The sequence below is a fragment of the Rissa tridactyla genome, chromosome 18, assembly GCF_028500815.1.
Source record: "Rissa tridactyla isolate bRisTri1 chromosome 18, bRisTri1.patW.cur.20221130, whole genome shotgun sequence".
NCBI classification, from domain to species: Eukaryota; Metazoa; Chordata; class Aves; order Charadriiformes; family Laridae; genus Rissa; species Rissa tridactyla.
The window spans coordinates 233,172-260,380 of NC_071483.1; the positions used below are offsets into that span (position 1 = coordinate 233,172).

Genomic DNA, 27,209 nt, shown 5'->3' on the forward strand with positions numbered 1-27,209 from the left:
CTGTGTTAAATTTTTGCCACAGGCCGATTATGGTGGGTTTGGCTAATGCCCGCCTGGGCCAGGACTGTAACGAAGCGCCGATCTAACGGAAGGGTCTGGCAGGAGTCCCCGCCGCGCTGCCCGCCCGCTGCCGGCGGAGGTCGCTCGCCGCCCGCTCGCCGCGGCCCCTCCCCGCGGAAGGGGCTGGGCCGGGGCCGCGGGGCGGTTCCGGGGCGGAGGGAAGATGGCGGCCACCAAGCGGGTGCTGTACGTGGGTGAGTGGCGGGGCCGGGGGCCGCCCCGAGCGGGGCTGGGGTCCGGCGGGCGCTGACGGCTGTGTGCCCCGCAGGGGGGCTGGCCGAGGAGGTGGACGAGAAGGTGCTGCACGCCGCCTTCATCCCCTTCGGCGACATCACCGACATCCAGATCCCGCTGGACTACGAGACGGGTGCGTGGCCCGGGGCGGCGGGTCGGGCGCATCCCCCCGGTGCGGAGCGGTGAAGGGGGCAGCGAGGTGTCCCCGGGGGGCGACACACGGGCCCCAGCCGCTGCTGGGTGGCCGTGGGACCGGTGTGTCTGTGCTGCCGCTGACCGCTTGCTTCTCTCTGTCTGCAGAAAAGCACCGGGGCTTCGCCTTCGTTGAATTCGAGCTGGCAGAGGTGAGAATCACGGACTGCGGGGGTCGGAAGGGACCTCGGGGGGTCATCCCGTCCAAGCCCCTGCCAGAGCAGGGTCACCCAGAGCAGGTGGCACAGGGATGGCGTCCAGGCGGGGTTGGGATGTCTCCAGAGGAGACTCCACACCTCTTGGGCAGCCTGTGCCAGGGCTCTGCCACCCTCACAGCAAAGAAGTTTTTCCCCGTGTTTGGATGGAACTTCACATGTTTCAGCTTGTGCCCGTTGCCCCTTATCTTGTCACTGGCCCCCACTGAGCAGAGCCTGGTCCCGTCCTCTTGCCAGCTGCCCGTTAGCTGCTGGCCCAAAGTGTCCCCGTGCTGACCCTCTGGCTCAGCAGCTCTGGGGGCGTTTTTTGGCTTCATGGGCAGCACAGGCTGGTTTATATTTGCTGTTTTATAATCTGTCCTGGGCTTCATACATGAGATCTCCCAAATATTTTATGTAAGTGATAAAGCATCGTACGTATAATGAGTTTACTGGGTTGATTACGGGAAGACGAGCCCCAGATCCTGGTTTGGATACGGCTCTTGCAAGGTCCATCAGTTTTTACAGCCCTGGGGTAGATGATGTTTAGGAAAACAGTCCTTTGGCAGTCTTCTTTTGCAAGGAGATGCTGGGGCATGTATATGCTGAGCCTGGCTTTTAAAGATAGAGAGAGAAGACATGAAAATAATTATTTTCTTTGCCTTTTTGGCAGGATGCGGCGGCAGCTATTGACAACATGGTATGGACGCGCTTCCCACTCCCCTGCTGGGCTTTGCTGTCTTCCCAGTGGCACGGCGCGGGGTCCTGTGTGCCGTGGGCCCCACAGAGGAATCAAGCTCCGTTTTCCTCTGACCTCCACCAGGATTTGGGGGGGTCTCAGTGATTTTTTTTTTTTTTTTTACCTTTTGGTGGGCTTTGTTGTGCTTTTTCTCTCTGCAGAATGAATCTGAGCTCTTTGGCAGGACAATCCGTGTCAACTTGGCCAAACCAATGCGAATTAAAGAAGGCTCATCCAGGCCTGGTGAGTTGGTGCCTGGGAGGGGAGAGTGTCCCAGGGGGACGTTCAGAGCTCCTCGCATCAGCCTTTCTGCTATCCCAGACCCCGAGGCAGAGATCTCTGCTCTGCCTCCTGTTTGGGATCTTGGGGATCTGAGCAGCAACCTAATAATCAAATAAGTTAATAACCAAATAACCAAAAATATTCCCCACGTCCTCGGATGGAAACACTCTTGGCTGCACTTCTAACTGTCTTCATGCCTTCTGACAGAGGGCACGGCACGAACACACACACGCGCCAGGCAAAATTACCCACACATCTGGCCACGTCTGTAAAAGTCAATGGGGCCAAGGCCATGCCAAGCAATTGCCCTCCGTGAGGGTAGTTGCAGCGCGCGGGCTGTGAGCTCGCCCAGTGATGTATGGCAGCTCTGGGAGGAAGAGGAGATGACTTTGTCCCATATTTCCCTGCACGCTGTGTCCCCTGGGGCAGGCTGCTGCCAGCCAGGTGCTCCCGTGTCTCGGGTGTGATCCTGCTGCCAGCGCTGTGCTGCGTCCTGGCCCATGCGGCCGCCTGTGTGCTCGTATATGGCCCTTCGGTTCGGTTCCTGTGCTCTGACCCTTTCTTTGGCCATCACAGTCTGGTCGGATGATGACTGGCTGAAGAAGTTTTCAGGGAAGACTCTGGAGGAGAACACAGAGGAGGCAGGAGCAGAGGCCCCCAAACCAGAGGTGCAGGAGGTAGGAAGAACAACCAGAGCCACCCTATCCCTGCTGTCCCTAAGGCTGAGAGCGTGAGGCCAGCCATCTCTGGAGGCAGAGCAGAGCAATGTCATCTCAACTTGCTTTTTTTTCTCTTCCTGCCCAGGGTGAGCCTCCTGCCAAGAAATCCCGGGCCAACCCTCAGGTTTACATGGACATCAAGATCGGAAACAAGCCTGCGGGGCGGCTGCAGATCCTCCTGCGCTCAGATGTGGTGCCCATGACCGTAGGTGAGGAGAGGACCGGCCTCCCCAGTGCGGTGGCTTCCAGCTGCAATGCAGCTCTCACTTCTCTTGCCCCTTGTCCCCAAACAGAGAATTTCCGCTGCCTCTGCACCCACGAGAAGGGCTTTGGCTTCAAAGGGAGCAGCTTCCACCGCATCATCCCCCAGTTCATGTGCCAGGCCGGCGACTTCACCAACCACAATGGCACTGGAGGCAAATCCATCTATGGGAAGAAGTTTGATGATGAAAACTTCATTCTCAAACACACCGGGCCAGGTAGAGCCGTCTCCCTGGGCAGGGGCTGGAGAGCAAAACGGCTCAGCATCATCTGGGGGCCACGCTTGGTCTGTTTTGACCAAAACCGTGTTGATAATAGCAGCCCTGAATTATAATCCGTGTTGGCCAAACACTTCTGCCGCGGCATAATCTTCCATGGTCAGACCGTTGCGTCTCACCAGTATTCAGCAAGCAGAAACGCATCGTTCTCTCTCCATCCATGCACCGTTAATTTCCAGTATTACAGAATGGAGAAAGCATTTCAAAGCTGCTGTCCTGTTTCATTTTAAAGGAGGAAAGTCACAATGTGACTATGAAAAGCAGCAAGAAGCAAGCAGGTTTATCTCCATACAAACGGCTTTTCTATTACTGCAACTAAAAATAGATACGAGCAATCTCCACCACTTTGCATCTTTCATGCTTTCAAGTGTTTCTTTCTCAGTGTAATTGGTTTTCTCCAGTTTCTGTGAAGCTTAATATTCAGTGGCTCTCGTAAAACCCGCAGTGTTTTGCAGCGCATGGGAGTGGTTTGTGTTGAAGTAGCAGCTCACGTGCTGCAGCTCGTCCCTTGCTCCCCATCCATAACAACACTTTTTGGTCACAGGGCTGTTATCGATGGCAAACTCCGGGCCAAACACCAACGGCTCCCAGTTCTTCATCACTTGCGACAAAACAGACTGGCTGGACGGGAAGCATGTGGTGTTTGGTGAGGTGACGGAGGGCATGGACGTGGTGCGGCAGATCGAGGTAGGCGCCGGTGGTCGGGGTAGAGCCCGCCTCCGTTCTGCCCTTAGATTTTTGTGCTTTTAATTCTTACTGCTCTTTTCCCAAAGGCTCAGGGCACCAAAGACGGGAAACCGAAGCAGAAGGTGATTATCTCGGACTGCGGGGAGTGCCCGTGAGCTCGGCTCTTGGAGGGGGCTGGCGGGGGGGGGAGCCTGGCCAGGAGGCGGTAGGGATGCAACTGGGGTGGGACGGCCCCACGACCCCCCGACAGCATCCCGCTCCCCCGGCTTCTGTGGAAATTGCCCTGCGAAGCTTGGCGTGAGCGTGCCTGGGGGCAGCGCTGCAGGGCTCCTGCCTGCCCCAGGATAAATCGCTCCTCGGCCTGCGCCATCCTGGGCTGCCCCGAGCCGGGCCAGGCCCTTCCGCTGCTGTGTTCAGGAAAGACTTTATATTTGGTAAAAATAAAACCTAGTTTTAAAAATACTGAGGACGTACCTCCGGCTGCTGAATTCTCCCCGTGTGAGGATGGTCTTTGAGCAAAGATGCATGTTTTTGCATTTGCCCTTGTATTCTCAAATACGGTACCTAAATCCTGGCTCCAGGGGAAGCTACCCATGCCGGGGCGGGAAGAGCAGAGCCGAATCTCTCCTGCTTTTCCAGCAGCAGGATCTGGTGGAGGTGTTTTGGCCTGTTCCTAGCTCTGTAGTGTCTTTTCCCATCAGCAGAGGGAGGCAGGTCCCTGGTTGGTGGCCGTCCTGCTGAGAGCCAGCCTGGTCCGACCCCATCTGCATCCGAGAGGGATGTGGAAGTGGGAGAACAAGAAGCTAGAGAAGAAGCTAGTTGTAGCTAGACAAGAAGCACCAGAAAATGAAGAAACCCTTTGGATGATAGTGGTTGGACTTGATGATCTAAGGGTTCCTTCCAACCTATGATAGAATAATTAAAAGAAGTGATGAGGCTGTAGGAAGGGGTTTAATTTCCAGACTCTGGTTTGCAGAGCGGTATAGCTGCCTATATTTACCGTTTCCAACAGTGGGTAGGTCTGGTCGTGCACTGTGAAGGTAACCACGTTGTTGGAAAGTGCTTGATACGGAGTTTCCTGTGAAATGATGGCGCTGGGCACGTCTGGGAATGTGTGTTTGGGGGGAGGAAGGGATGTGTGGCTTTGAGCTTGGGCAGGCATCGGCAGGAGGGATGGGGCTGCCAGGGCAGAGTCGAGGGTCAGCTGTGCGGGGCTGGGGTTTAGGGGTGGTTTCTAGGGCTTGTGCAATCGGGGATTTTCGGTTTCTGGGTTGCTCTTACTCGCTTGATGGTTTTCCACACTGTTTGGGCGTTGTGCGTTGCCTTACAGCCGGGAGAAGGTGAGATAGGGGCACTCGGACGTGATACCTGACAAACAGACAAACCAACCCAGTGTTGCCCTTCCTTGCTCCCTCCTGTTTGTTGTTTAAATCTCAAATTTCAGAAGACGGTCCTTGCAGACCCCTTCATCCCTTGCTCAGTGAGGGAGCCAGTGGAAGCCCTGGGCATTCTGCAAAGGCAGCACAACGCAGGGAGCCGCGATCGCATCCTGAGCTGGATTTTATGTGGAATTAGCTGGAATTTCCAAAGAAGTGAGAACTTTTCTCATGAGGCCAGGCATCGGCAGGGAGCAGACCTTTGTTACTTTGGTGGGTTTATTGGGATTTTTTTCCTTTGCATTTGGCTAAGCCAGGTTCATTATTTGCTTAGTGATGCAAGGCTCGCCGGGTACCCGAGCTGAGAAACAGGCCGGGCCCTTTCCTTTCAAAATCATAGCAAATAAATAAGTTAATTGTGCAAATAGTACAGGGAAGCTGCCTGGGGCCGCTGTGGTCACAGCCCCGTTGTGAGCCCACGGGAAGCATCCACGGGTGAGACGCAGCCTGACCTAAAACTCACATCACAACGGTTTGGCAGGGCTCGTTTTCAAGCAAATAGGTACAATTTTAGCCAATCCCAAGTATTTTTTTCCTTGCGAAATCCCGGCTGCCGAACAGAGCGCTGCTGTGCCGTGACATTTATTAAAAAACAAACAGCAAGAGAAACTATGTTTACTTTCCAAACTAGGCATTTATTTTATAACAGTGTCATAGCTTCATAGCTCAATATGGATTTACCATTTTTTTTTCCAACTGGCTGAGTTTCGTGAACTTTAAGTAAACAGGAGCAGGTTAGTCAGCCAGCTACTTAATTGGCTGATGGTGTTTTCATTAAGGGAATTAAAAGCACGGGGTAGAGGTGGGTTAGTTAGGCATACATGGCTAGAAGCAGCTCAATCCCAGAACGATTTGGATGTTGCCTCCCGTGTCCTAATTACCCTTCAGCCCAAACGGCCCCTGCCAACGCCAGGGCCTGCAGCAGCCCGTGGGCCACCAGCACAGGGGGGAAAACACGTCAGCCACCAACAGACGGACACATAGCCAGCCACAAATCCTCTCGTTCCTATATATATATATATTTTTATATATATGTATGTATAGATATGACTGTGTCTCATTAAGTGTAGTAACAGAATAAAAGTTTTTATATTATTTACATCCACTTCTAGGAAGGGGTGGGAGGGATTTATTATTTATCATTGTTAATGGGCTTTGCTGAGATGGAGCCCTCTTCCATGCACGCAGCAGAAACCCAGCGTCACATTTCTCCGGCGGGGATGGGAATGGGACATTCCGGGATGGGGATTCGGATGGGGCCCAGTGGTCAGTGGCAGCCGCACGATTTCACCACCATGTTGCGGTGCTTCTTGAGGATGACGTTGTTGTTGCTGTCGTAGTAGAGGACGGAGGTGGCACTGAGCTTCGTGGGGGCACAGCACGCCTTGGGCACGGCCTCGGGCTTCATCAGGTGGACCTGGGGGATGGATGGAGCCCGTGAGTGCCGGCCAGCGTGGCTCCGGGCAGAAGAAAAAGCATCAAACCAGCTCTTAGCTGAAAAAAAAGCCTGGGTGAATGGGGAGATTATTTCCAGCTTTTTGCAAAAATATTTATTCTAAACTCTGGGCAGTCCTTGCTGCAGTTTATATTGGATCGGGGTGGCATTGCGCGGGCCGGGCAGCCCCTTCATTAATTTGGGATTTCTGGGCTCTTTTCTCCCTGTGAATAGGCAAATAGCTAAAAAAAATAAATCAGGGCAGCGCGGGTCTCAGCCCAGCTGGGGTGGGGGGTGCTGGGTGCTGTTGCAATTGAGATTCTCCTTCAGGGCTCAGCGCCGCCCCAAATTTAACGTATTGCACTAGAATCTTAAGTACACAACAGCTTTCTCAACACAACTCTCCTTCTTGTTCATCACAGGACAGGCGTTATCCCAGTAATTCGCCATGTGGCGTGAACTGGGAGGCTCCCAGGCTGCTGGGCACACGCAGCCCTTGCTGCTTTATCCAACATGTGCGATTAATTTATTGCAGGGGCAGCCGAGCTCTCCCAGTTCGGAAGTCCGGTGTTTTTGCTGTCAAACCCTGCTATTTGCAGCACCAGCCAGGGCTGGCACTGCTCCCCGGCCACCTTTGCTCCGGCGCTTCCCAGAAGGGCCAGATCTGGGCGCCAGGTGATTCACATCCTGCCCAAAGGGCTCCATTTCGGGAAAAGCGTTGGGTTTAGGGGTGGTGGGGGGGAAGGGGACCCCCCTCCCTGCCACTGCCAGGATCGTGCCCAGCCCCGGACGGGGCCTCTGGCAGCTTCATTAATGCAAAAATTAAACCCCGCCAGGCGACACCTTCAAAGGCTCGGCCGAGGACTTGGCGCTCCCTGTAATTAACTGCGAACACCAGAGCTGGTGTGACTCTGCCATTGGGAAATCAAACACTCACAGGGCAGGAAATTCCAGAAATTAAAGCACCGACTGGGATGCGGGGTGGGTTTGGGGGGAAAAAAAAAAAACCAAACCAAAAAAAAAACCCCAACTCAAACTGAGGCATTAAAGCCTTCCTGCTTGGAATATGCTGAGCCCAACGTTTGGGCGCTGAGCCGCAGCAGAGCTCAGTGGGGCCTTGGACCAAACCCTGGCGCGGGGCTGGCGAGGAGGACGCGCGGGTGACATGACGTCCTTCCCCACAGCTGACACAGGGGCCCCCTCCTGATGGGCACGCACCCACCGATGCTTTATTGGCAGCTGGAGCTAAACTGCACCCTCCGACCTAAATGCCCTCAGCCCCAAATCCAGCTCTCCATCGGGACACGATGGGCTCCCACCGCTCCCACGGGGCCACCAGTGTGTCCCCCCGGGGCCACCACTGACCAGGGACTGCAGGATGGCGTGGTTGGTGGCGTTCATGCAGGAGTCCAGGGGGAAGGCGCACTCCCCCTCACAGTAGTAGGCTGAGTAACCCTGCGGGGCGATCACCCAGTCCTGCCGAAAAAAAAGAAAAAAAGAGGTTTACACCGTGGGTTTCACCTTTCCTGTGCCCTTCAGACATTCCCCACCTGCAAAAACATCCCAGCCGGCTCCTCCCCGGGCAGCTGTGCCAGCAGCAAGGGTTGATTTTGATTTTTCAGCTTGAGCCATGAGTTGTTCGGGGTCAGTGGTGGGGTCTGGGGTTGCGGCAGTTCATGTTTGCCTTCCCAGCTCCCGGCATGGGGCTGCAGCAGCTCCCGGCTGCCCCGCACCGCTCCCACCATCAATTTATGGGCAGGGGAAGCCAGGCTGGGAGGGAGCCCAAGGGGGGACGGTGGGGTTTGTTTTGTTTTTTTTTCATTTACTTCTCCCCGTAGACAAGTACCAGCCAGCCGAGGTCCTGAAAGCTGACGTAGAGCTCGTGCCGCCGGCAGACCTGCCGCCCATCCGCGGCATGGACATCATCTGTGGGACAAGGGGACAGGCAGGGTCAGTGCTGTGGTGCCGGCACCCTGACCCCCGCTCCCACCACAGCCAGCCCCGCTCGCGGGTGGGATTGAACAGCCCAAATGGGTGGAGTTAAGCCAAGGGAATGGGAGAAGAGGAGCCTCCAAGGTTGCACAAAGGGAAAAGAAGCTTCAAACTAGACTGAAATTTAGTGTTCCAACATCGGGATGAGGGGATTCAGCCTGGGAAGGGCTAAATCATCCCTGGAATCCACCTCCATCCCTGGAGATGTTCAAGGCCAGGCTGGACGGGGCTTTGGGCAACCTGGCCTGGTGGGAGGTGTCCCTGCCCAGGGCTGAGGTTGGAACTAGACGAGCTTTAATGTCCCTGCCAACCCGAACCCTTCTGTGATTCTATGAAATCCCAGGAAGAGTTTGCTTTGAGGGTTTCTTGAGCTAAATGGGTTTGGAAGAGCTGGGGCTTCTCATTCCCCTCCTGCCTGAGCAGCTTCCTGGGCCTGTGACACACTCCCAGGGCGGCTGCAAAGGCAAGGGCAATGATGCAAAAAGTGCGATATTTGTGTATCCTGAAAACCCCACAAAACACCATCACCTCGAGGGTGCCACCCCAAACCTGCTGCACCTCTTAAACTGCAAATGACCCTAATCCTAAAAACCCAGAGCTCTGCTTCCCCTGGGGATGCATTTCTGGGCCAAAACTGGGATTCCTTGCAAGCCAAGGTACTAGCAGAAGGTCCCCTGATCATGGCAGCAGCAGAGCCCGATGTTTTGGAACCGCTTCTTGGCCTCCAAAGCTCTTACCAAAAATTCCTGGCAGCTTGTTTGGGTGAGGGAGGTCGTTCGTCTTCTTGGGCTGTCTCCTCCTCGGGGGCTTGGCTGCCCGCGTAACGCGCGTGGGGCTGGGGCTCGCCCGGAAAAATGTCACCATGAAGGGCTGCTTGGAGCGGGGTCCCCGGCGCCCCAGCAGCCCTGCCGAGCCCGGGTCGACACTGTGCCCTGCGGGGATGGGACCACGGTTTGTTCTCAGAATCAACTCATTTGGTTAAAGCAAGGAGAAAAAAAAAAAATACAGGAAATTTACAGTGGAGAGCTGTGATTTCAACATCCCAAATGGCTGGACTCCCCCCCGGGGGTCCTGGTCTGCTGCTGAACCCCTGGTGGGTGTATGACAGGCAGCTCACAGAGGCGGTATGGGCTCATCCTGCATGGTCACCACCACACGATGGTCACATAGAGCAATTCAAGGATTAAAACCAAATGACACCAATTTTACCCCTTGCCACTGGGGAGGAGAGCTTGGTGTGCTGGGAGGGAATGGGATGGATGGGGCATTAATGCCTGCGATTTCTCCCCCCCCCCCCATAGGAGCGGAGATGCTCTTCGTGTGCCCATGCAGCTGCAAATGGCACCTTTGGAGCAGATTTGGCTCCTTGGTGAGAAAAGGGTTAATACTCCAGCACATACGCCAGGATCCCTCCAGGTAAGGAGTTCATTAAGTGCTAATGGGGTTATTACAGCCCACACCAGGAACACCATTAGCATTAATGCCTTGGGGAGGCTTTGCCAGCAGGGCTTGCCTGCAAACCCTGGTGACTTCTGGTGTCTTCTGTTCTCCATCACAGCTGGAAATTTAAAATTGCAGCAAGACAACTTATCCCCCAGCTGGCCACCATGGCACCAAGAGGGGAGATGAGAGGGCTCCAGTTCCTGGGCATTTGGCCCCAAAGACTGCAGGTAGGCTGGACAGGCTTACCATCATCCGTCTCCACGTAGAGTCGCAGCCCCAGGTTGTATTTCCGATCCACTAACCAGTGGTTGCTGGCGGCCGTCACGTCAAACACCAGCCAGCCCTCGGTCCCAGCACGCAGGTCCTGGACATCCAGCAGGAACAGGTCAGACTCCCTGTGGAAATGGGGGAAAAAGTCCGAGCCGGTGAGTAATAGTACCCAAAGGACACCAGCACCAGCAATAACTCATCGAAATGACTCCTCGGTGCCTGTGTCCATACAGGTCCCGGCACGGCAGGGTCAGGATGGCAGCTCCCACTGCCTCTGGCTGTGCCGCACATGATGGTTGCATCCTGGGAAAAGCATCCTCCCAGCCCGGCCGAAAAGCCGGGGTGTGCCATTGCCCGGTGGGAAAGTGTGGGAACAGCTGGCCGCAGTGATGCTGCTTCCTCGGCATTTGCATGGTGGTGGGAAGGGAAAGCGCTGGGGCTTGTGGGGAGCCCCATCCCCATCTTCATCTCATCCCCGTCCCCACCATATTCATTCACATCCCCATCATCCTCATCCCCATCCCCATCCTCATCCCCATCCCCGCCATCTTCATCCCCACCCCGCCTCCATCCTCATCCCCACAATCTTCATTCCCATCCCCATCCTCATCCCCCTCCCTGTCTCCATCCTCATCCCCATTCCCATCCGTGTCTCCATCCCTGTCCCTGTCACCTGTTGGAGTGCTCAGCGGCGATCTCGTAGATGCTAACGTGGAGGGTGGTGTTGGCGTGGTGGGTAACTCCCCGCGCCTTGTAGATGCGAAACTCGGCAGCTGTCACCGACTCGCCCGTGGGCACCTGGGTCAGGTCGAATCTGAACTCCTTCCAGTACGGCTTCGGGGAGAAGATGTCCCGGTCCTGCTCGACTGTGGAGCCAAGGGGTCAGGCAGGGCTGTGCCGGGCTGTGGTGGCCTTTGCCGCACCCCTGGCCACCCCGACGGGCTGATCAAAGCCTGCAGCCCCCCCCCGCGAGTCCCACCAACCCAATTTGTCCCCAATTTGGGGACAAACCTCGCTGGCTCTGGGCCCACTGAGTTCTTGGCAGCTGCTGCTGCAAATTCCCATCTCTCCTCTCCCGAGAGTTTTAATCTTGATGCATCTCCCTCCTAGTTTTGCACAAGGCCCCCCCCTCCCCGACTTTATTTTGCTGTAAACCCACCAGCCTCCCAGTCCTCTTTCTTTATTATTAATTTAAAAAAAAAAAAAAAATAAAGCACGAAGGCTTGGCTATGGTGGGCGCACAGAGAAGCTGCCCCTCGTGCTGCAGTTTAGGGGCTGCAGCCCTTCGCTCTCCTCCAAAGGTGAAAACCCCACCCAAATAAACAAGTTTTGGGGGTCAGAGGGACCGTCGTGAGCAGGATTTGGGGTTTTTGCAGCTTTTCTTGCTGCAGGTGCTCAGGGGACAAAATCTGGACAGCCCGGGGCTTGCTGGGGACGTCGCTGGGTGCTGCAGGTCCCCTCCCCCCCTCAGGCTTTGGGCTGCTGAAATACAAAGATTTTCAGCCTACGGGAGTGGGAAAGTTGCCTGGTCACTTCTCTGTTGAAAATAAAACCTCACTTTTTACTGAAAATACCTACTTTCTGCAGAGATCTAGTGCATGTTGGGAAAGAAAAAATCTGATGGTTTTTTTTTTTATTAAGTCCATAAAGCAAAAACTGCCGTCTTTCTTTACGGTGATGCAGCCCCACACAGTTTCTCTAATATGTAATTATATTGTTCTTTTAAAATATTCCAGGCTGCCATGACTGAATATAATTAAAGTGATTAAAGCTCCTCCAGCTTCAGGCACAAAAGGAACGTAACAAATCTGACCCAGTGCTTACTTTTAAAAATAAAACAAACAAATAATGCATGTTATAAATGCAGTTTTTAACTGATGCCGGGGGTGGGGGGGGAAGGAATTCAAAATTTAGTGTACCATAAAGTTGCTGTCCCCGTTAATGCGGGGGGAGCAGCGTGGAGCATCTCTCCAACCCGAACACTGAGATTTTAGTTTATGCATCCATGGGTTGTTTGGGTTTTTTTCTTTCTTTTTTATTTTTTTTCTTTTTTTTTTTTTAAAAACCCACATTCCCTCCAGCTACTGGGCTCACCACAAGTTATGTTACAAAAAAAGCCTGGGGCGGATGCGGAGAACGCTTCCTGCTGCCCGGCCGGTGGCCAGCTGCGGGCGGGAGGATGCTGCGAGGAGCCGGATCCGGCCCGCGCACCCCTCGGGGGGGGACACCATCCCCCTGACCGCGCTGCATCCCCTCGAGGGGCTCCCCGGCCCTTTTCTGCTTTTTTATTTCTTCCGCTGACCCATCGCTGGTGGTTTAACGCTCTCGGCCCATTAAAGATGCTGCTGAGGCCATCGTTGCCTCACGGATCTTGGAAAATCCTTAAATCCCCCCCAAAACACAACCAGAGGAATCGCAGAATCACAGAATCGATTGGATTCCCCTCCTTTTTTTTTTTTTTTTCACGGATAAACCCCCAGCGGCAGGTTCCACGGGCGGTCCAGGGGACACCCAGGTACAAAGTGGTGTCCCCTTGGGTATTTTCGGTCACTCAGGTACCTCTCGGGTCAGCCCTTTGCTCCCTGCCATCAGACGAGGCCCAGCCAGATCGAATTCCGGCTCAGAAACCACCGGGATCTTCACGGGCCAAGTGTCTCTGACAAAGCGATGCTGCGGTACCGCTCGGGTGGACCTTGGTCCAGGGAAGGGCAAGGGGAGTTTTGTGGTTGAGCCAAGGAGGTCACAGGGATCCAGCGACACAGGAAAAGCCCCCGGGGTGATTTTATGCCCCAGGGAAGGGTGAAAAACTTTGCTAAAGAAGCACTTTGTTATGAAACCTTCACATCCGAGCGCTGCAGAGGGGATGGGGGGGGGGCGTGAAGGCAGAGTGGGTGAGCGAGGAGGGAAGCCCTGGCCAGGGATGAGAAATGCTAAAGGGGACCGCAATTAGCTGTGTACCTTGATGAACCAAATGAGCTGGACTTAACAGCAAGCTGCCCAGTATTTGGGATGAGGCACTGGGAGGAATCTCTGTTTTCTGTGGAGCAGAAGAGGGAACTCCCTTGGAAGGGCAGGACCAAGGGCGAAGCATCCTCTCCCGTGCCGCAGAGGAGGGCGATGGGGATGGGACCGGCTGCACAGCGTTTAGCCAACAGCAACCCGGGCTGATGATCAGCAGGTCAGGTGGGGTTTAATATCGCCCTGATTTCTGGCAAAATGATAAATGACTACAAAATTACAACCCTGCAGTGGGGGAACGTGTGCTGCATCCCAAAAGCAGCCAGCGCCCTTTGCCCGGGCAGAAAAGCGGGTGCTAAAATGCTGCTGGGGGGGGCTGTGTGAGCAATGGGCCCTCCCCAGAGCCCGTCGCGCCTGGGAACCTGCTATTGATCGGAGGCGGGTTGAGTCAGCCGCACCGCCAACCCTCAATTATCTGTGGGCGGATTATCCGGATTGTGGATGAGACACACTAAAAAAACCCAACCCAAGCTCTTTGCTCTCCTTGCCCCCCCTCCTTTGGCATTTACCGTCTCGCCCCTAAAAGCTGTTGCATCTTTCTCCAAAGCTGAATGCCGCAACTAAGCGGTGTACTCCCACCGCCCCCAAAAAAATTACAAAAAAAATTATTATATACATATATAAATGGCCGTGTGGCCATGCACGCCCCAGCAGGGGATGATCAGCCCCGCTGTCTCCCAGCCCCTGCGTGGTCCTGCGCTCTTCCCAGCGGTGGGGCGACAGGGACTGCCTGCCCTTCCTCCTGCTCCCCAGGTTAATTTTAGCTGCACTTTTTTGTTGTAAACTTTCTCTGTTTCTATAAACTGTGCATCAGTTGTAATTACTGGTCCTGGCTGCTCCCAATGGTCCCCATGATCATTTCAGACACTAAATTAAAAGGAAATGCCAGGATATTCAACCACATCAAGTGCTCTGAATCCTAAAATAGGTTTAAAGGAGATGTGAGGAAGATGCTGTCCTTCACTTGCAAGCATGAGAAAATAAGCTCCAGAGGCTTTCCGAAGCCGGGGGAGATTCAAGAGTTATCCCAAGCTGCAGTTGAGTCTCTCTACCAGGCTCCTGCTTCATCTCGTGAGCGCATCCTCCATCCTCCTGAGACGAACACTGGGAGCTGCAGGACACAGGGTTTGGTACCGGGTGCCCCAAGCCTGGAGGTGAGGCAGCCTTGGCCCCCACTTGCACCCCCCCCGGCTCCCCCAGCCCTACAAACAGCCAGCTGAGCACGGTGTCGCCCGTAGGCCCCAGGGGATTTTATTTGCAAAGCTTTTCCCATTTAAAACACACACGGCAGGTGCATACAGAGCACCAACACGTCAGCATGAGCTTGTCCTGTGCTGCTGAGTCCCCACGAATGCCCAGAGGAGACACAATGGGCTCTGAAATGAAGTCAGGAGTGGGAAAATCCTCACCCTGCTGCTGCCAGCAGTTGGATTTGGGTGGTATCTATGTGGGGGTGCAGGTGAGCACCCACTTGGGCACCGAGGCAGGCAGCGGGCGATGCTCTGCCCACGCGGGGAGCGGAGCAGCATGCCCCAACTCCCCAGATAAATCAAAGAGGGTGCCCTGAGCTCCCACCCCACGCTGACGTCTCCTCGCAGCGCCCGGGGCACCGCAGCAAGTGCCGCCCTGCCTTTGTCCCCCACTGCTCCCCAAGAAGCAAATATGGTGAAGTCAGGGTTTGCCGGGAAGATGCCCCAACTGCTTCATCCGAAACAGCCGCGGGGGGAGCCCGGCCACATCCCCGGGCAGTGGCGAGCGCCGGGAGGGAAGGGGAGGACGTGTGTGTTGTGGTGCTGACGTGTGGTCGTGGGGGGCTTGGGCAGCACCGCGAGCCTCCTCCTCGCCTTCCCGTTACAAACATCTCTGCTCCCTGATTATACCCTGCACGTAACCGTGACTCACGGCTGGTGGCTCAGCCCCGGCCGAGAAGAAACCTCCAAGCCCATCCTTACCCCAGGCTTAAAAATACAACCCACCTGACTGCTTCAGTTAGCACACAGAAATAGCAGGGGTCAGGTTTATATGGAGAGCTTTATCTTCACGCCGAGAGGCAGCAAGCAGGATGGGATGGGTGGATCCGTCATCACCAAACCCAAATGAAGGTGCCTGGTGGTGGCCACCCATCGCCTGGGGGCCCTCACTGGCCCTGGTCCTGCCGCTTGCCCAGGCCAGCAGGGAGGGTGCCCGCCCAGACCGGGACGTGTTTGCATGCCAGGGAGGTTTGTCGTTTCCCCTTCCCAGGAAAAAAGGTGTGCCGTTGGGAGCCGCGCTCCGGCCTGGCTCACACAGGGCTCCACGGGGTGGCTGGGAGCAAAGAGGTCCAAGTGCCCAATAGAGCACCGACTTACCCCATTTGCATGCCCCATCAGGGTAATTGTGCAGGAAATTATGCATGCAAATGAAAGCTAGCCTTCTCCCACAAAAATTTATTTAATTAACATGAAGGGGCTGACGCAGCCGCAGAAATCAAAGCCATTCAAATTGAAGGCTGGAACTCTGTGCCCCAACTCTCCTGGTTGCTCCAGGAGCACCGGGAAGGGGAGTGGTGCCAGCACCCCTGTGCCAGCACCGACACCTCCCGCACAGCTCCCCAGTCCCCCCCGCAAACACCCCACCCTGGCTGTCATCAAACCTGGCCATTTTAAAGCACTTTTTGGTACTTGTGTGGTCTTGAGTGTTGACGAGCTGGGATTTGGTGTCCCAGTGTCACCTCCCTTGGTCCTGGCTTCCTTGGGATGCTGAGCCCCTGAGCCCCGAGGGCTGGGTGCTGGGTGCCTGCTCCCATGGGCACCCCCTGACCACCGCTGGGTGCAGCAGGGTCTGTCCCAGGGAGCTCCTTGGCCTCTTTGCATCCGCAGGTGGTACAGGGGATGTAAGAATGGATGGAGAGGATTTGGCAGACGTCACCACAGCCCTTCCTCACCCTTACCTCCTCCTGAGGGTGCAGGTCCCCTCCCTGCCTGGGCTCCCCAGGGAGGGTTTCTCCCCGTGCTCAGAGCGCTGGCTGTGGGGGACCCTTAACACCCCTTAAAACGATGAGCAGCAGCAGGGAAAAGCTCAGTATCCGAATGCCTGGTCTGCTCAACCTGCTGGGTTCAGGACACCCCAGTGCCCGCCCTTGCAGGGGGACCCCTTGCACCCCAAGTGCTCGCGGCCCCGCTGATGCTAGCTGGAAATAGCTCTGCTTTCACTGACGCTCACGCAACTGCCTGGAAATGGGACGGTGGCTGGAGCCGGGCATAGCTCAGTAACCAGCTGGACGGGATTCCAGCAATAATTAGCAACCTTGAGGATTTTATTTTGAACCGTGATTCAGTGTCCCACCGCGGGTAATTTGGTCCACCCTGCTGCTGGCACGAGAGCTGCTGTCCTGCCTGCCTGCCCCGCTCGCTCGTGTGTGCCCACCGAAATGGGAGTGCGGGGTGGGCAACGCGGCCCCCTGGAGCAGGACGAGCTTGCCTCATCCCATGGTGGTTTCCAGCCTCCCTCCGCTGTGTTATGATGGAGATAGCGCCCAGGGGACGCAGCCCAGTTCATTGCAACCTGCGGACAAGCTCAGCGAGTTGACCCAGCTTACTCCCAGACCACCCTCACTACATGATTTTCCCCCTCTCCGTCGCCACTTTTTAAAGCAGAGCTGGGTTTTGTGCTGGCCGGGGACCACAGAGACTCTCTCCCAGCACCCAGGGTGCAGCCCCATGGCCACTGTGTCCCTCACAGACGCCCTCCTGCCGCAATTCAGCTCAGCTCTGTGCACAAGAGGCTTTTCCGAGCAGGGGCACACGAGGAAGCACCCCGGGACCGAGGGATGCTCGGAGCCGTCGGTGCAACAGCTGCGGTCCCCTGCCTGCAGCCAGGGACGAGGTTTGGCTGGGGCTCGGTCCCGCAGCCCGGGTTCGGTGCCGCTCCCGGCCCCGGCAGCGCGGCCGCCGCCGCCCCGTGTGCCCCGTCCCGCCGTGCGCTGCCCCCCGGTGCCTCCCGAGAGCTGCGGGCGGCGGCCCCGAGCGCGCCGGGGAGACGCGCTGCCTTGCGCGGGGCTCGGCCGCCGCCTCCGCCCCCGGTCCTGCCCGTGCGCCCCGGTCCGCTGCGGTCCCCCCGGTCCTGCCCCGAACTCCTCTGGTCCTCCCGGTCCTGTCCCGGTCCCCCCGGTCCTGCCCCGAACTCCTCTGGTCCTCCCGGTCCTGTCCCGGTCCCCTCGGTCCTGCCCAAGCCGTCTGGATCCTGCTCGTTTCCCCCGGTCCCCCCGCAGGCTCCGGTCCCTCCGGTGCGCCCCGGTCACCGCCAAGATCCTGCCCGCACGCCCCGGTGCCCCCGCGGGCTCCGGTCCTCCCGGCGCGACCCGGTTCCCCCGGTGCCCCCGGTGCGGCGCTCACCCACGTTGACGAGGCTGACGACGGTGTCGGCGCGGCTGACGACGCTGCCGGGCGGGGGGCTCTGGGTGCTGAGCCCGGTGAGCACCGGCCGCGACACCGCCGCCTCCTCCTCCTCCTCCTCCGCCTCCTCCTCGCCGGCCACGGCGTGGTAGAGGTCGAGCATGAAGAGCGGCGCGGCGGCGGCGGGGGCGCGGGCGGCGGCGGGGGTCCGCGGCCGGGGCCGGCCGGGCAGCCCCAGCACGGCCAGGATCTCCCGCTGCACGTCCCGCCGCTCGCCGCCGCTCAGCCGCCGCTGGAGGAAGCCGGCGGCGTGGAGGCGGCGGCGGAGGACGCTGCCGCTGCCCAGCTGGCACAGCACCGCCGCCGCCCACAGCAGCGCCAGGGCCCCCAGCGGACCCCGGCCCGCCGCCGCCCCGCCACCCGGCCCCATGGCACCGCCGCCGCCCGGGACCCCCCGCCCCGCCCGCTGCGGCGCGGCACGGCCCCGGGCACGGTCCCGGTCCCGGCGGGGCGAGGGAAAGGGACGGTCCCGCCGGCGGCACCGCCCCGGCCGCGGCTCCGGGACGCCCCGGCCCTCCCCGCCCGGCGGCCCCGGGGCACGGGGTGCATCGCTGGGCATGAGAACCCGTGGGCAGCCATCACTAGGGATGCTCACCCTCGTGGGCAACCGAATCCATGGGCACCCAGCCCCTGTTGATGCTCAAACCGACGGGCATCCGCTCCCATTGACACATCCATGGGCACCCACCCCGTGGATGCTCACCCTTGTGGGCAACCAAACCCATGGGGGGCACTCATCCCTAGAGATGCTCACCCTCATGGGCACCCAGACCCATGGGCGCTCACCCCTACTGACACTCAAACCCATGAGCATCCAACCCCATTGACACCCGCCCCTATGGATGCTCACCCTTGGGGGCAACCAAACCCACGGGCACCCACCCTCACTGACACCCAACCCCATGGGCATCCAACCCTACAGATACTCACCCCCACGGGCACCCAAACTCTGCATCCACCCTTACAGGAACCCGCTTCAGCAGCACCATCCCCATGGGCAAACCAACAGCTCCTCACCCGGTGTACCCACCCGCACGGACACCCACCCTCGTGGACACCGACCTCACTGAGCACCCACCTCACCAACACCCAGTGCCACGGGCACACACCTCACCAGCCTCTCTCACTGGCAAACACCCACTCCAGCAGGTACCCTCATCGGTTGGCTTCCTCGCCGTGTGCGCGAGGCGAGGCACCCACCACTGTGCACCCTCGCCAGCACCCACCCACCCACTCGGGCCTTTTAATGTTGAGGTTGGTGGTTCCCTGCTCCCTTCTGCAAAGAAAACCGGGTGCAGACACCCCAGGGCTGGCGCAGGCGTTGCCTCCCCGCACGGGACGAACAGCTCCAGCTCTTGTATTTACAAAGCTAACACTGTGGAATAAAGTAGGAGGCAAGATTGTTTATTACCGCAAGCAATTTTAATACAAAAATGTGTCTGGTTTTTAAACAATTCATTGGTAGAGCTTCAGTTTTGCCTCAATTTAAACCAATTGAGAGAATCACACAGCAACATGGTCAGAGCCGGAGAGGAAGAATATTTAATAAATACGGGAGCTCTGGAGAGCCCTCTCCCCCGGCCCGTCTCCTGGTCACTTGGTCAGTTTGATTTTATTACAAAGAAAAAGTAGCGTACAAAAGCGAGACAGGACTTGTAGCGAGTGTGCTGGTGAGACTCAATTTCAAGGACAAGCAACTGTGCGTGTAAGTCCAGATTTCTTCTAGGAGCAGAGGTCACATCAATCTCAGCCTGGTTGGAAGTGGAATGACCAGTTAAATAATAAATAGGAAAAAAAAAAGAGATGCAGATAAATAGCAATTCTGTAAGGAACATCTTGGGTCGGTCTCTTAGGCCATCAATCCAGAAGAATCCTCTAATCTGTAGGACCCACCACCGCTAAGGGACGTGTCTGAGCGATCCCGACCTGCGATCTTACCAGCGTGCTCTCCTCGGGCCGGCTTCGGCGTGAACCCCCCCCAAAATAACCCATCACCATTTGTTTGTTCTTTAAAAACGAAGTTGCCGGGACAGTATTTTCAAGACAGCAATTGTCATGACCTTTGCTGTAGTGTGTGCAAATTTTATTAAGTCAAACCCCGCTTTCTTCAGGTAAAACCACGTATCTTTAAAAAAATGGAAACATAAGCCCCAAGTCCCCTCACCTCATGTTTCTCTGGTTGAGGTATCTGTGATTTACAAAAAGAGAGTTCCTTGAACACTGTAGGATTCAGGTCTTTGTTTTTTAAATATAATTTACCTTGCTGAGACAGCAAGTTAAGTTTATAAAGATGCATTTAGGAAACAATCCTAAAAGATAAAGCAGGTTCGCACCCTGCACCGCGCAGAAATCCTATTTATATTTTAGTTTTTCTTTACACTTTCACATCTTGACCTTTTTTTTTTTGCTTCCTTTTTTTTTTCTTTTTCTTTTTTTTTTTTTTTTTTTTTTTCTTTCTTTCTCTCCCACATTTCAGTTTTCCAGGCCCCTCTCTGAACAGGGGTCACCGAGAGGCAATTTTTATCTACATAAATATTCACATGAAAATAGTAACTTACAAAAAAGGAAAAAAAAAAACCAAAACCAAAAAACCCAAATAAGGCAGCTTCATAACACAACTTTCTTTTACACTTTTAACAATATAGTTTCTCCCATTTAGAATAAATATACATCCAATGTACGTAGAAGGGTTAAAAATTGGACACAGGTTGGGTTTTGTTGGGTTTTCTTTCTTTCAGGAGGGCGTGGGTACAGTATTATCTTTTAGGACCTGGAGTTTTTGGGGTGCCAGTGGTTGTTTTCTTGGACATGGTTGGGATTTTGGAGGGTTTGGCCACCCCCCGGCGGGAGCCGCCCTGCCCGCCAGCCACGCTGCTCTCCGAAGTGTCCGAACACGCCGACTGCGTTTCCAGCAGGTCAAAGTCGGAGGCGTCGCTTCCCCGCCGGCTGCTGGCCCGGCTGCCCGTGCGGCTCCCGGCGCGGCTGGTGGGACGACTGGCTGTTTTCTTAGGATCTGCAAGGGGAGGCGAGAGCGAGCGGTGAGCAGGCAGAGGAAGAGGAGGAAGATTCCTCCCCATCCCACCCAAATCCCCAGCATCGCCACAGCTGCTTTCAACCACCCGCCCGGCACCCCTGGAACGGCGGGTTCAGCATCAGGACTGATCCGTGCCCCAGCTTTTGATGAAGCAGCAGCAAACCCTTGCGCTGCAGAAGTGCCACGAGGACGGTGGGAGGGCTGGAGCCCCTCTGCTGTGGGGACAGGCTGAGAGAGCTGGGGGGGTTCAGCCTGGAGAAGAGAAGGCTCCGGGGAGACCTTCCAGCCCCTTCCAGTCCCTAAAGGGGCTCCAGGAAAGCTGGGGAGGGACTCTGGAGCAGGGAGGGGAGCCATGGGACGAGGGGGAATAGCTTTAAAATGGAAGAGGGGAGACTGAGATGAGATATTGGGAAGAAATTGTTTGCTGTGAGGGCGGTGAGCCCCTGGCCCAGGTTGCCCAGAGAAGCTGCGGCTGCCCCATCCCTGGAGGGGTTCAAGGCCAGGTTGGACGGGGCTTGGAGCAACCTGGGCTGGTGGGAGGTGTCCCTGCCCATGGGACTAGATGGATGATCTTTAAGGTCCCTTCCGACCCAAACCATTCCATGATTCTAAAACCACTGCAGCATCCCCTCTCCCAGGCAGGGACACAGCGGTGGGGCTTCCACAACTCACTGCGGGCTCCCTAAATATCTAAATATTTTCTCTGCCAATTTAAGCAACGAAGTGGGAACAGCAGCGGGAGGAGGTTTTTGGTCTTTGCCGCTAACTTACCTGCCCGACTGGTTTTGGCACCTGTAGAGACTGGTGAGGAGCTGTTACTGGTGTCCCCAGCCAAGGAGGTTCGGCTGGAGTGGAAGGTGGGTCGCTTCAGCTTGCTGCCCGCCGAGGGGGTCACCTTGGGAGGAAGCACACACAGAGCATCTTTTAGCTGTCACCTGGGCCATGAGGGACCAAGATCACGGCCGAGATCGGTACCTCGGCAAAAAGATTCTGACATTTAAGGAACACCCATCTTAACGGTCATGGAGAACACAAGCTGTCGTTTCAGCAGCAATTAATAAAAAAAAGAAAAAGGCCTGGATCCTGAAAATTTGGAGGGCAACGGCAGTTTGCACACTGCAGGCTGATGCACAGCTATTTGTTGGAAAAAAAATAAAAGCAACGCTGCTGTCCATCCGGAGGAGGAAAACATCGTCTGGGCTCAAAAGCTCCACAAAGAGAACGTGAAATCTTGCAAAAAAAAAAAAAAAAAAAAAAAAATAAAAAATCAGTATTTTAGCATCCAAGCAGCTCAGGACCACTTTGGAAGGTCAAATACAATGCAGTGTCTTGAGAAACGCATCTCGTGGCTGGGAGGCATCAGCGCAGTGTTGTTCTGTGATGGGGGGGACATCGCCCTGGCGCCGGTGCCCCGGGCAGGTCCATGCACCCACCGCCCTGAGGGCGGACGGATTTGAAGAGCGAGGTGCCAGCGATGAACTGGGACCCAAAACCACAGTGAACGGGCTTTGGTCGCATCCTGAAACGGTGCTTTTCCCGACCTTTAAGATGTTGCAAACGCAGGTTCGGAGGGGAGCGGAAAGCAGCACAACAGGCAGCTCTGCTCCCGCCGCTGCGGAAGGAAGCGGAGGGGAAGGTGCCGGGCGGGCGAGGGCACCCGGATCCAGCTGGAAAGGGCAGCTCCAGTTTCCGTACACCAACCAAAGCTCTGGGTTTGGGGCAGTGCTGCAGGAAAGCGGCTGCCTGCCGTGTCCCCTGTCCCCTGGGGACACCGGGCTGCAGGGACGGCTCCAGCCCAGCTGCATCCCCGGACACATGTACATTAAGGGAGAGCATCTCCCAACGAGCTTTAAAGCAACAGCTGGAGGTTTCCCTCCACCCCCTGCAATTCTGTGATTTTTGGGAAACTTATAAATATTAAAATGTCATGAAACTGGAGCTGCAGCGGGGGAGAGGGTGGTGGGAGAGGGGCAGGCGAGCAGCGGGCTCCCCTTCGGGCGCCGGCGGAATTAAAATCCATTAACACTTGATTGCAAAGGTACCGTTTTCATCACCAGAGATTTCGATTCTCGTCCTCGATCCTATTTTATAAACAAGTTAAAGAGCAGCAAGCAGGCAATTTAGGGTAATTGGGGAAGTGCTCCTGACCTTCCGATGATTTAAAAATCATTCCTGTTCTGCGTGAAAGCACCGCCCAGCAAGACGCAGCTATCTTGCCGGCGCACACCGCCACGCAGTGAATCACCGAGATCTACCAGGTTTTATTTCTCGTCACCGATTCACAAGGTCAGGCAGTCCAACAGAGAGGCTGAAGACTTAGAGAGATTCAAAGTCTCAGCCCGAATTTAATCCTCCTGGGAGCATCAAGCCGGTGACAGCGCCGGACACACCGTACGTGCTTCAACACGGTGATAAACAAGCGCTCCATAAAAATGAAGGCGATGTGGTTACTGTGCGTGCGCTGCGTAGCTGATTTTCAAGTCTCAACTCGGCTGCTGGGTATCAATTTTTGAAAGCCAAACACGGCTGCTTTTCAATGCTTAAAAGCTCTTAAAGCTTGAAAAATTGCGCTTTTTATAAAGCACGAAGAGGATAAACACCCCTCTCTTGGTTTGAAAGCAGGCAAACGGGAAACACAAGCCGTTGCGCTTTATTCGAAAGTTGGTGTTTTGTTTAATCCGAGTTAGAAACCTATGAAAAACGCTAACAGTCGGAGCGTTAGCGGTGCTAACAAGCGCTGCTCTACCACAAAGAAAGCGTTAGAACAGGCAAGGGGGCAGGACGTCTCCGTGCCAGCGGCTCTCCGGCCTGTCGGCAGGTCCTCGGGGCTGCGAGACCATACTCTACCTCGGCGCTCGGGAGCTGGAAGTCGGAATAATCGAATCCCCTCAGGGGGGTGCCCGCTTTACTGTTTATCAACCAGGGTTTGTCATAACATCGAGAGAAGTGATGTGGAGTCTGCGAAATGGAAAATCCAAGGGTGGGGAAGGGGGGGGAGGAGAGGTGGAAGTGGGTGGGGGGGGAAAAAAAAAAAAAAAAAGAAATGGAAAAGTATTTGGAATGGGGGAAAACGGCACCAAAATGAAACGAGAACCAAATGGGAAATATATAAATTAAAATACGAGGAAAAATCCCAAACAGATGATGAAATAAAACATGCACGGGCAGATGATGTGGTGGGAAAGGAGAGATGATGGGCAATGGCTTCCTCCTGCGTGCCGGCCGGACACCGCGGCTGTGGCGCAGCCCTGCCTTGGGGACCAGGAGCCTTTGGCTGCACGGGGAGAGCTGGGGACCCTCCAGCCGTGAGTGCCCAGCTTGGGCTGAAAATCTGTCCCTGCACCATCCCCACCCACCCACCCCACACAGACAGCAAGGTTCTTCCTGCAGACACCACGAACATCTTCTAGAGGTGACAGTAACCATCAAGCCCTTGATCCCCAACCTTCCTCCTCCTCCTCCGTACGCCTCCTGCAGCTCCTCATCTCACCGGGACAGGTTTGGAGGCCACTAGGTTTTAAAGAAGAAGAAAGAGGAAGACTTCACGCGCGAACCCCACCTTGGCTCCGCTGGCTGGAGTTGCGGGAGAGGATGGCATGGAGGCGCAGCTGTGGTTGCTCTGGCTGGCACTGGAGCTGGATCGTGTCGGGGAGGCTGCCCGGGAGGATGGTTTTGATCTTCGGCCTCGCGATCGGAAGGGTGTCATTCCCTGGGAGGCCCCCTCTGGCAAGATGAATTTCTCTCGGAGTTCAAGGTTGGTCCGTCCTCGTGCTGGAAGGGGACAAAGCAGAGATTTGAGGTTTGCGTGAACCCGACATCGATACCGGGGCTCAGGAGGCTCCAGGGGTCAGAGCACGTGTCCTTGCGGTGTCTCTCCAAGCCCATCTCCAGGGATGAGCGGATGGCAGTGAGACCGTCCCAGCTCTCTTCCCTGACCATCCCCTGCCATGGATCAGCTCTTTGAGAAACTGGCTGATTAAAAGCTGCCTGAGGCCCATGAATTCACAGTGGATGCTCTACTGTTCTCTGGTGTCTTGGGGAAAGCAATCGCGACAGCCTTTGAACACAGCAAGTTACAACGACATCATCTTTAACATAGCTTAAAAATAGAAAGAGCAGCTTTGAAGGGTTGTGGTTCTGCTCTCACACAGCTCTGGGCAGCTCTTCACCAATTTTTGGGGAGAGGAGAGAGAGAAGTGATGACCACCCATTAAAAGTGACCACCACCACCCAAATGCCTCAAAGAGCTCAGTGAAGGGTCTCTCTTCGACAAGCAAACAGGGAGAAGGTCTGTGGCCTTCAGCTCCTGGGCCAGCTGACGTGTGCCAACGTGTCTCATACTTACGGTGTCCAAACGGAGAGCAAGGGCACACACGCTCCCTGCGGCACGCGGGAGCGGTTTTAGAGGGACCAGAAAGCCAAGGAGGTGATTGCAGAAGGGAAGCACCACGCTGAGATAACCAAGGGATGGAAATAACCTCAATGTCAAGGCTGGAAAACAGCAGCTGCTGCAAAGCATGAACGGGGGAAGCCGGAGGAGCAGGAACACCCTGCAGGTTCCCTGAAGCAAGCGGCACAGCCTGTAAATCACAATGCTTTCAGCAACAGCCGTTAGGCAGCAGGAGCAAGGAACGGTTAGGCAGCAGCTTGAAGACGACATATCCGAAGCTATTAACATCTTGGAGACCCCAGCGAGATGGGAACATATGGAGTACAGACCCAAGCTCTCCAAAATAGGCAGTGGGCTGCATATTAAATGCTCCTTTCCTGCTGGAGAAATGGGGCAGAAAGCCGGGCTCCGTCCCCTCTCAGGGGTTCCTGCTCTCCCCCTTGCCAGAGCAGAGCTGCTCTTCCCACCCTCCTGCCACGAACCGCACGGGGGAACGCTCCTGCGAGGGGTCCTGGCTGCGTGAAGCAGAGATCGGCATTTCTGATGGGAGAACACGTCAGATTCCTGGTTTTTGCCCCCTTGATGCATTTCATTCCTGGATGTTCCCCCTTGCTAATCCTTTTCTGTCGCCTGGTCACGGCTCTCGGCTGGCCGCAGCAGGACATCACTTCCATCCCAAAAGCTCTCAAGATGATAAGACTTCAACAGTGAAGGTTTCAGAAAGGAGATGATCCCGATTCCCCATGCCCACAGTACGGGACCCTGGTCTGCGTTATCCCAATTGTCCCTTCCAAATGTGTCCCACAAAACCAGCTCCAGCAAACACTGCTCAGCCCTAAAACCCCAAGATCTAGGTTCTTCTTCACCTCTAATGCGTCAGTCCCTGGGACACACTTGTGCAAGGCGACACTCATCGACACGCTTACAGCGGGTCACGGTGTTCAAAATCCCCCAGAGAAATCCAAGCCAGCCCTGAACAGCCCACGGACAACGACGCCTAAATGCAGCACTTTCTACAACCCAAATACGGCATGTGGCAATCCAGGAAAAAAAAAAAAAAAAAAAAAAAAAGTCACGTTTCCACTCTCATGGGCAGGGCTGGGGGAAGAAAGGCAATTTTAGGGCGCTAGAGGAAGACCCAGCACCGTCGGCAGCTCTCGCTGCAAACAGGTATTTAAGGTGCACGGTCCTGCACAGCTCAGGGTTTCCAAACTAGTTCCTTATGCCCCTGCTCTAAAGACAACAAATGAACTGAGGAAACTTGTATTAGAAACGCATCAGCGAGAAATCAAGTAGTTCGAAGCCTCAGGAGAAACGTCTCCTCATCCAGTAGGACCAGCCCGGACCATCACTGCCCCGTGTGGCAGTACCACGGGATCACGGATCCTGGGCTGGAGCACCTTCTCCTCAGAGTGTCTCAGATCAGGATTTTACCATCTCCTGGCTTTGAACCTTTTGAATTCTTCCAGGTCACCTTTACGACGCTGACTCCACCACCCACAGAGCCACACAGATGCACCAGCCACCCAAAGTGAAGCTGAGACCCTCAGCTTCACTCGCTAGGCGATGCAGCTCCACTCGCGAGGGCCTTAAAAACAAGAACCACAACCCTTCCCTGTTCCTTTCTCCCAGGACACCTGGTTAAAGGCTGTGAGATTTGCTGCAGTATTGCCCAATGCCATGATTTTAGTTCTGTGGTTTGCTTTGGGTAGATTTTGACCTGTTATTTGGATAACCCAGACCCACTCTGGTACCAAGTTGTCACACTCCCCTTACTGGCTGAGAAGGCCCCAGTTGTACAAAACCCAGGAACTGCCTTACCTCTGCAAGGATCATTCTTCACTAAAAACTCATCCAGGGCCATCCATCCTCCACCGACGCGAACCATGACCGTGCTCCGCAGGATACGGACCAGCCGCAGCTGCTGGGAATCGCCGAACTGTGGAGCCAAGAAACAGTTCAGACCAGGGGGACACAAGAGGGGACACTCGGCTCCTTCCTGCAGCAGGCTGCACCAAACGCTTCTATCGATCTATGGAATACTTCTAAGGTTTCTCCAGATAGGTTTTTCTGGAATAACTGCAGGCTAGTACCAATTTACAGGAGTTTTCC

At 55.7% G+C, this 27,209-nt stretch overlaps 3 protein-coding genes across 16 annotated transcripts in view; 1 reads left to right on the plus strand and 2 right to left on the minus strand.

Moving 5' to 3' along the window:
• The first annotated feature begins 204 nt into the window (after positions 1 to 204).
• Positions 205 to 4,108, plus strand: PPIE (peptidylprolyl isomerase E). Its single transcript, XM_054223689.1, has 10 exons — positions 205 to 254; positions 329 to 427; positions 595 to 638; positions 1,354 to 1,380; positions 1,581 to 1,662; positions 2,278 to 2,378; positions 2,506 to 2,629; positions 2,714 to 2,899; positions 3,504 to 3,646; positions 3,733 to 4,108. The coding sequence occupies exons 1-10, from the start codon at positions 224 to 226 to the stop codon at positions 3,799 to 3,801; spliced, it is 906 nt and encodes a 301-aa protein (XP_054079664.1). The 5' UTR covers positions 205 to 223; the 3' UTR covers positions 3,802 to 4,108.
• A 2,241-nt stretch (positions 4,109 to 6,349) lies between these two features.
• Positions 6,350 to 18,043, minus strand: BMP8A (bone morphogenetic protein 8a). The gene is made up of 7 exons (XM_054223687.1): positions 17,614 to 18,043; positions 10,896 to 11,088; positions 10,199 to 10,347; positions 9,247 to 9,441; positions 8,364 to 8,443; positions 7,883 to 7,993; positions 6,350 to 6,499 (listed from the first exon to the last, which is right to left on the minus strand). Exons 1-7 carry the CDS (start codon positions 18,041 to 18,043, stop codon positions 6,350 to 6,352), a joined length of 1,308 nt encoding a protein of 435 aa, XP_054079662.1.
• A 1,691-nt stretch (positions 18,044 to 19,734) lies between these two features.
• The window catches only part of MACF1 (microtubule actin crosslinking factor 1), a 141,106-nt gene continuing 133,631 nt past the window's right edge, over positions 19,735 to 27,209 (minus strand). For 10 of the 14 annotated variants that reach the window (XM_054223602.1, XM_054223605.1, XM_054223594.1 and 7 more), the window contains 5 exons: positions 26,919 to 27,036; positions 24,267 to 24,478; positions 23,555 to 23,665; positions 21,479 to 21,602; positions 19,735 to 20,686 (listed from right to left, as the gene is read on the minus strand). In XM_054223602.1, coding sequence (XP_054079577.1) covers positions 20,430 to 20,686; positions 21,479 to 21,602; positions 23,555 to 23,665; positions 24,267 to 24,478; positions 26,919 to 27,036 — 822 coding nt within the window. In that variant the 3' untranslated portion in view covers positions 19,735 to 20,429. The remainder of the gene's footprint in view (positions 20,687 to 21,478; positions 21,603 to 23,554; positions 23,666 to 24,266; positions 24,479 to 26,918; positions 27,037 to 27,209) is intronic. The other 4 variants (XM_054223607.1, XM_054223606.1, XM_054223600.1 and 1 more) reach the window with 1 other exon arrangement.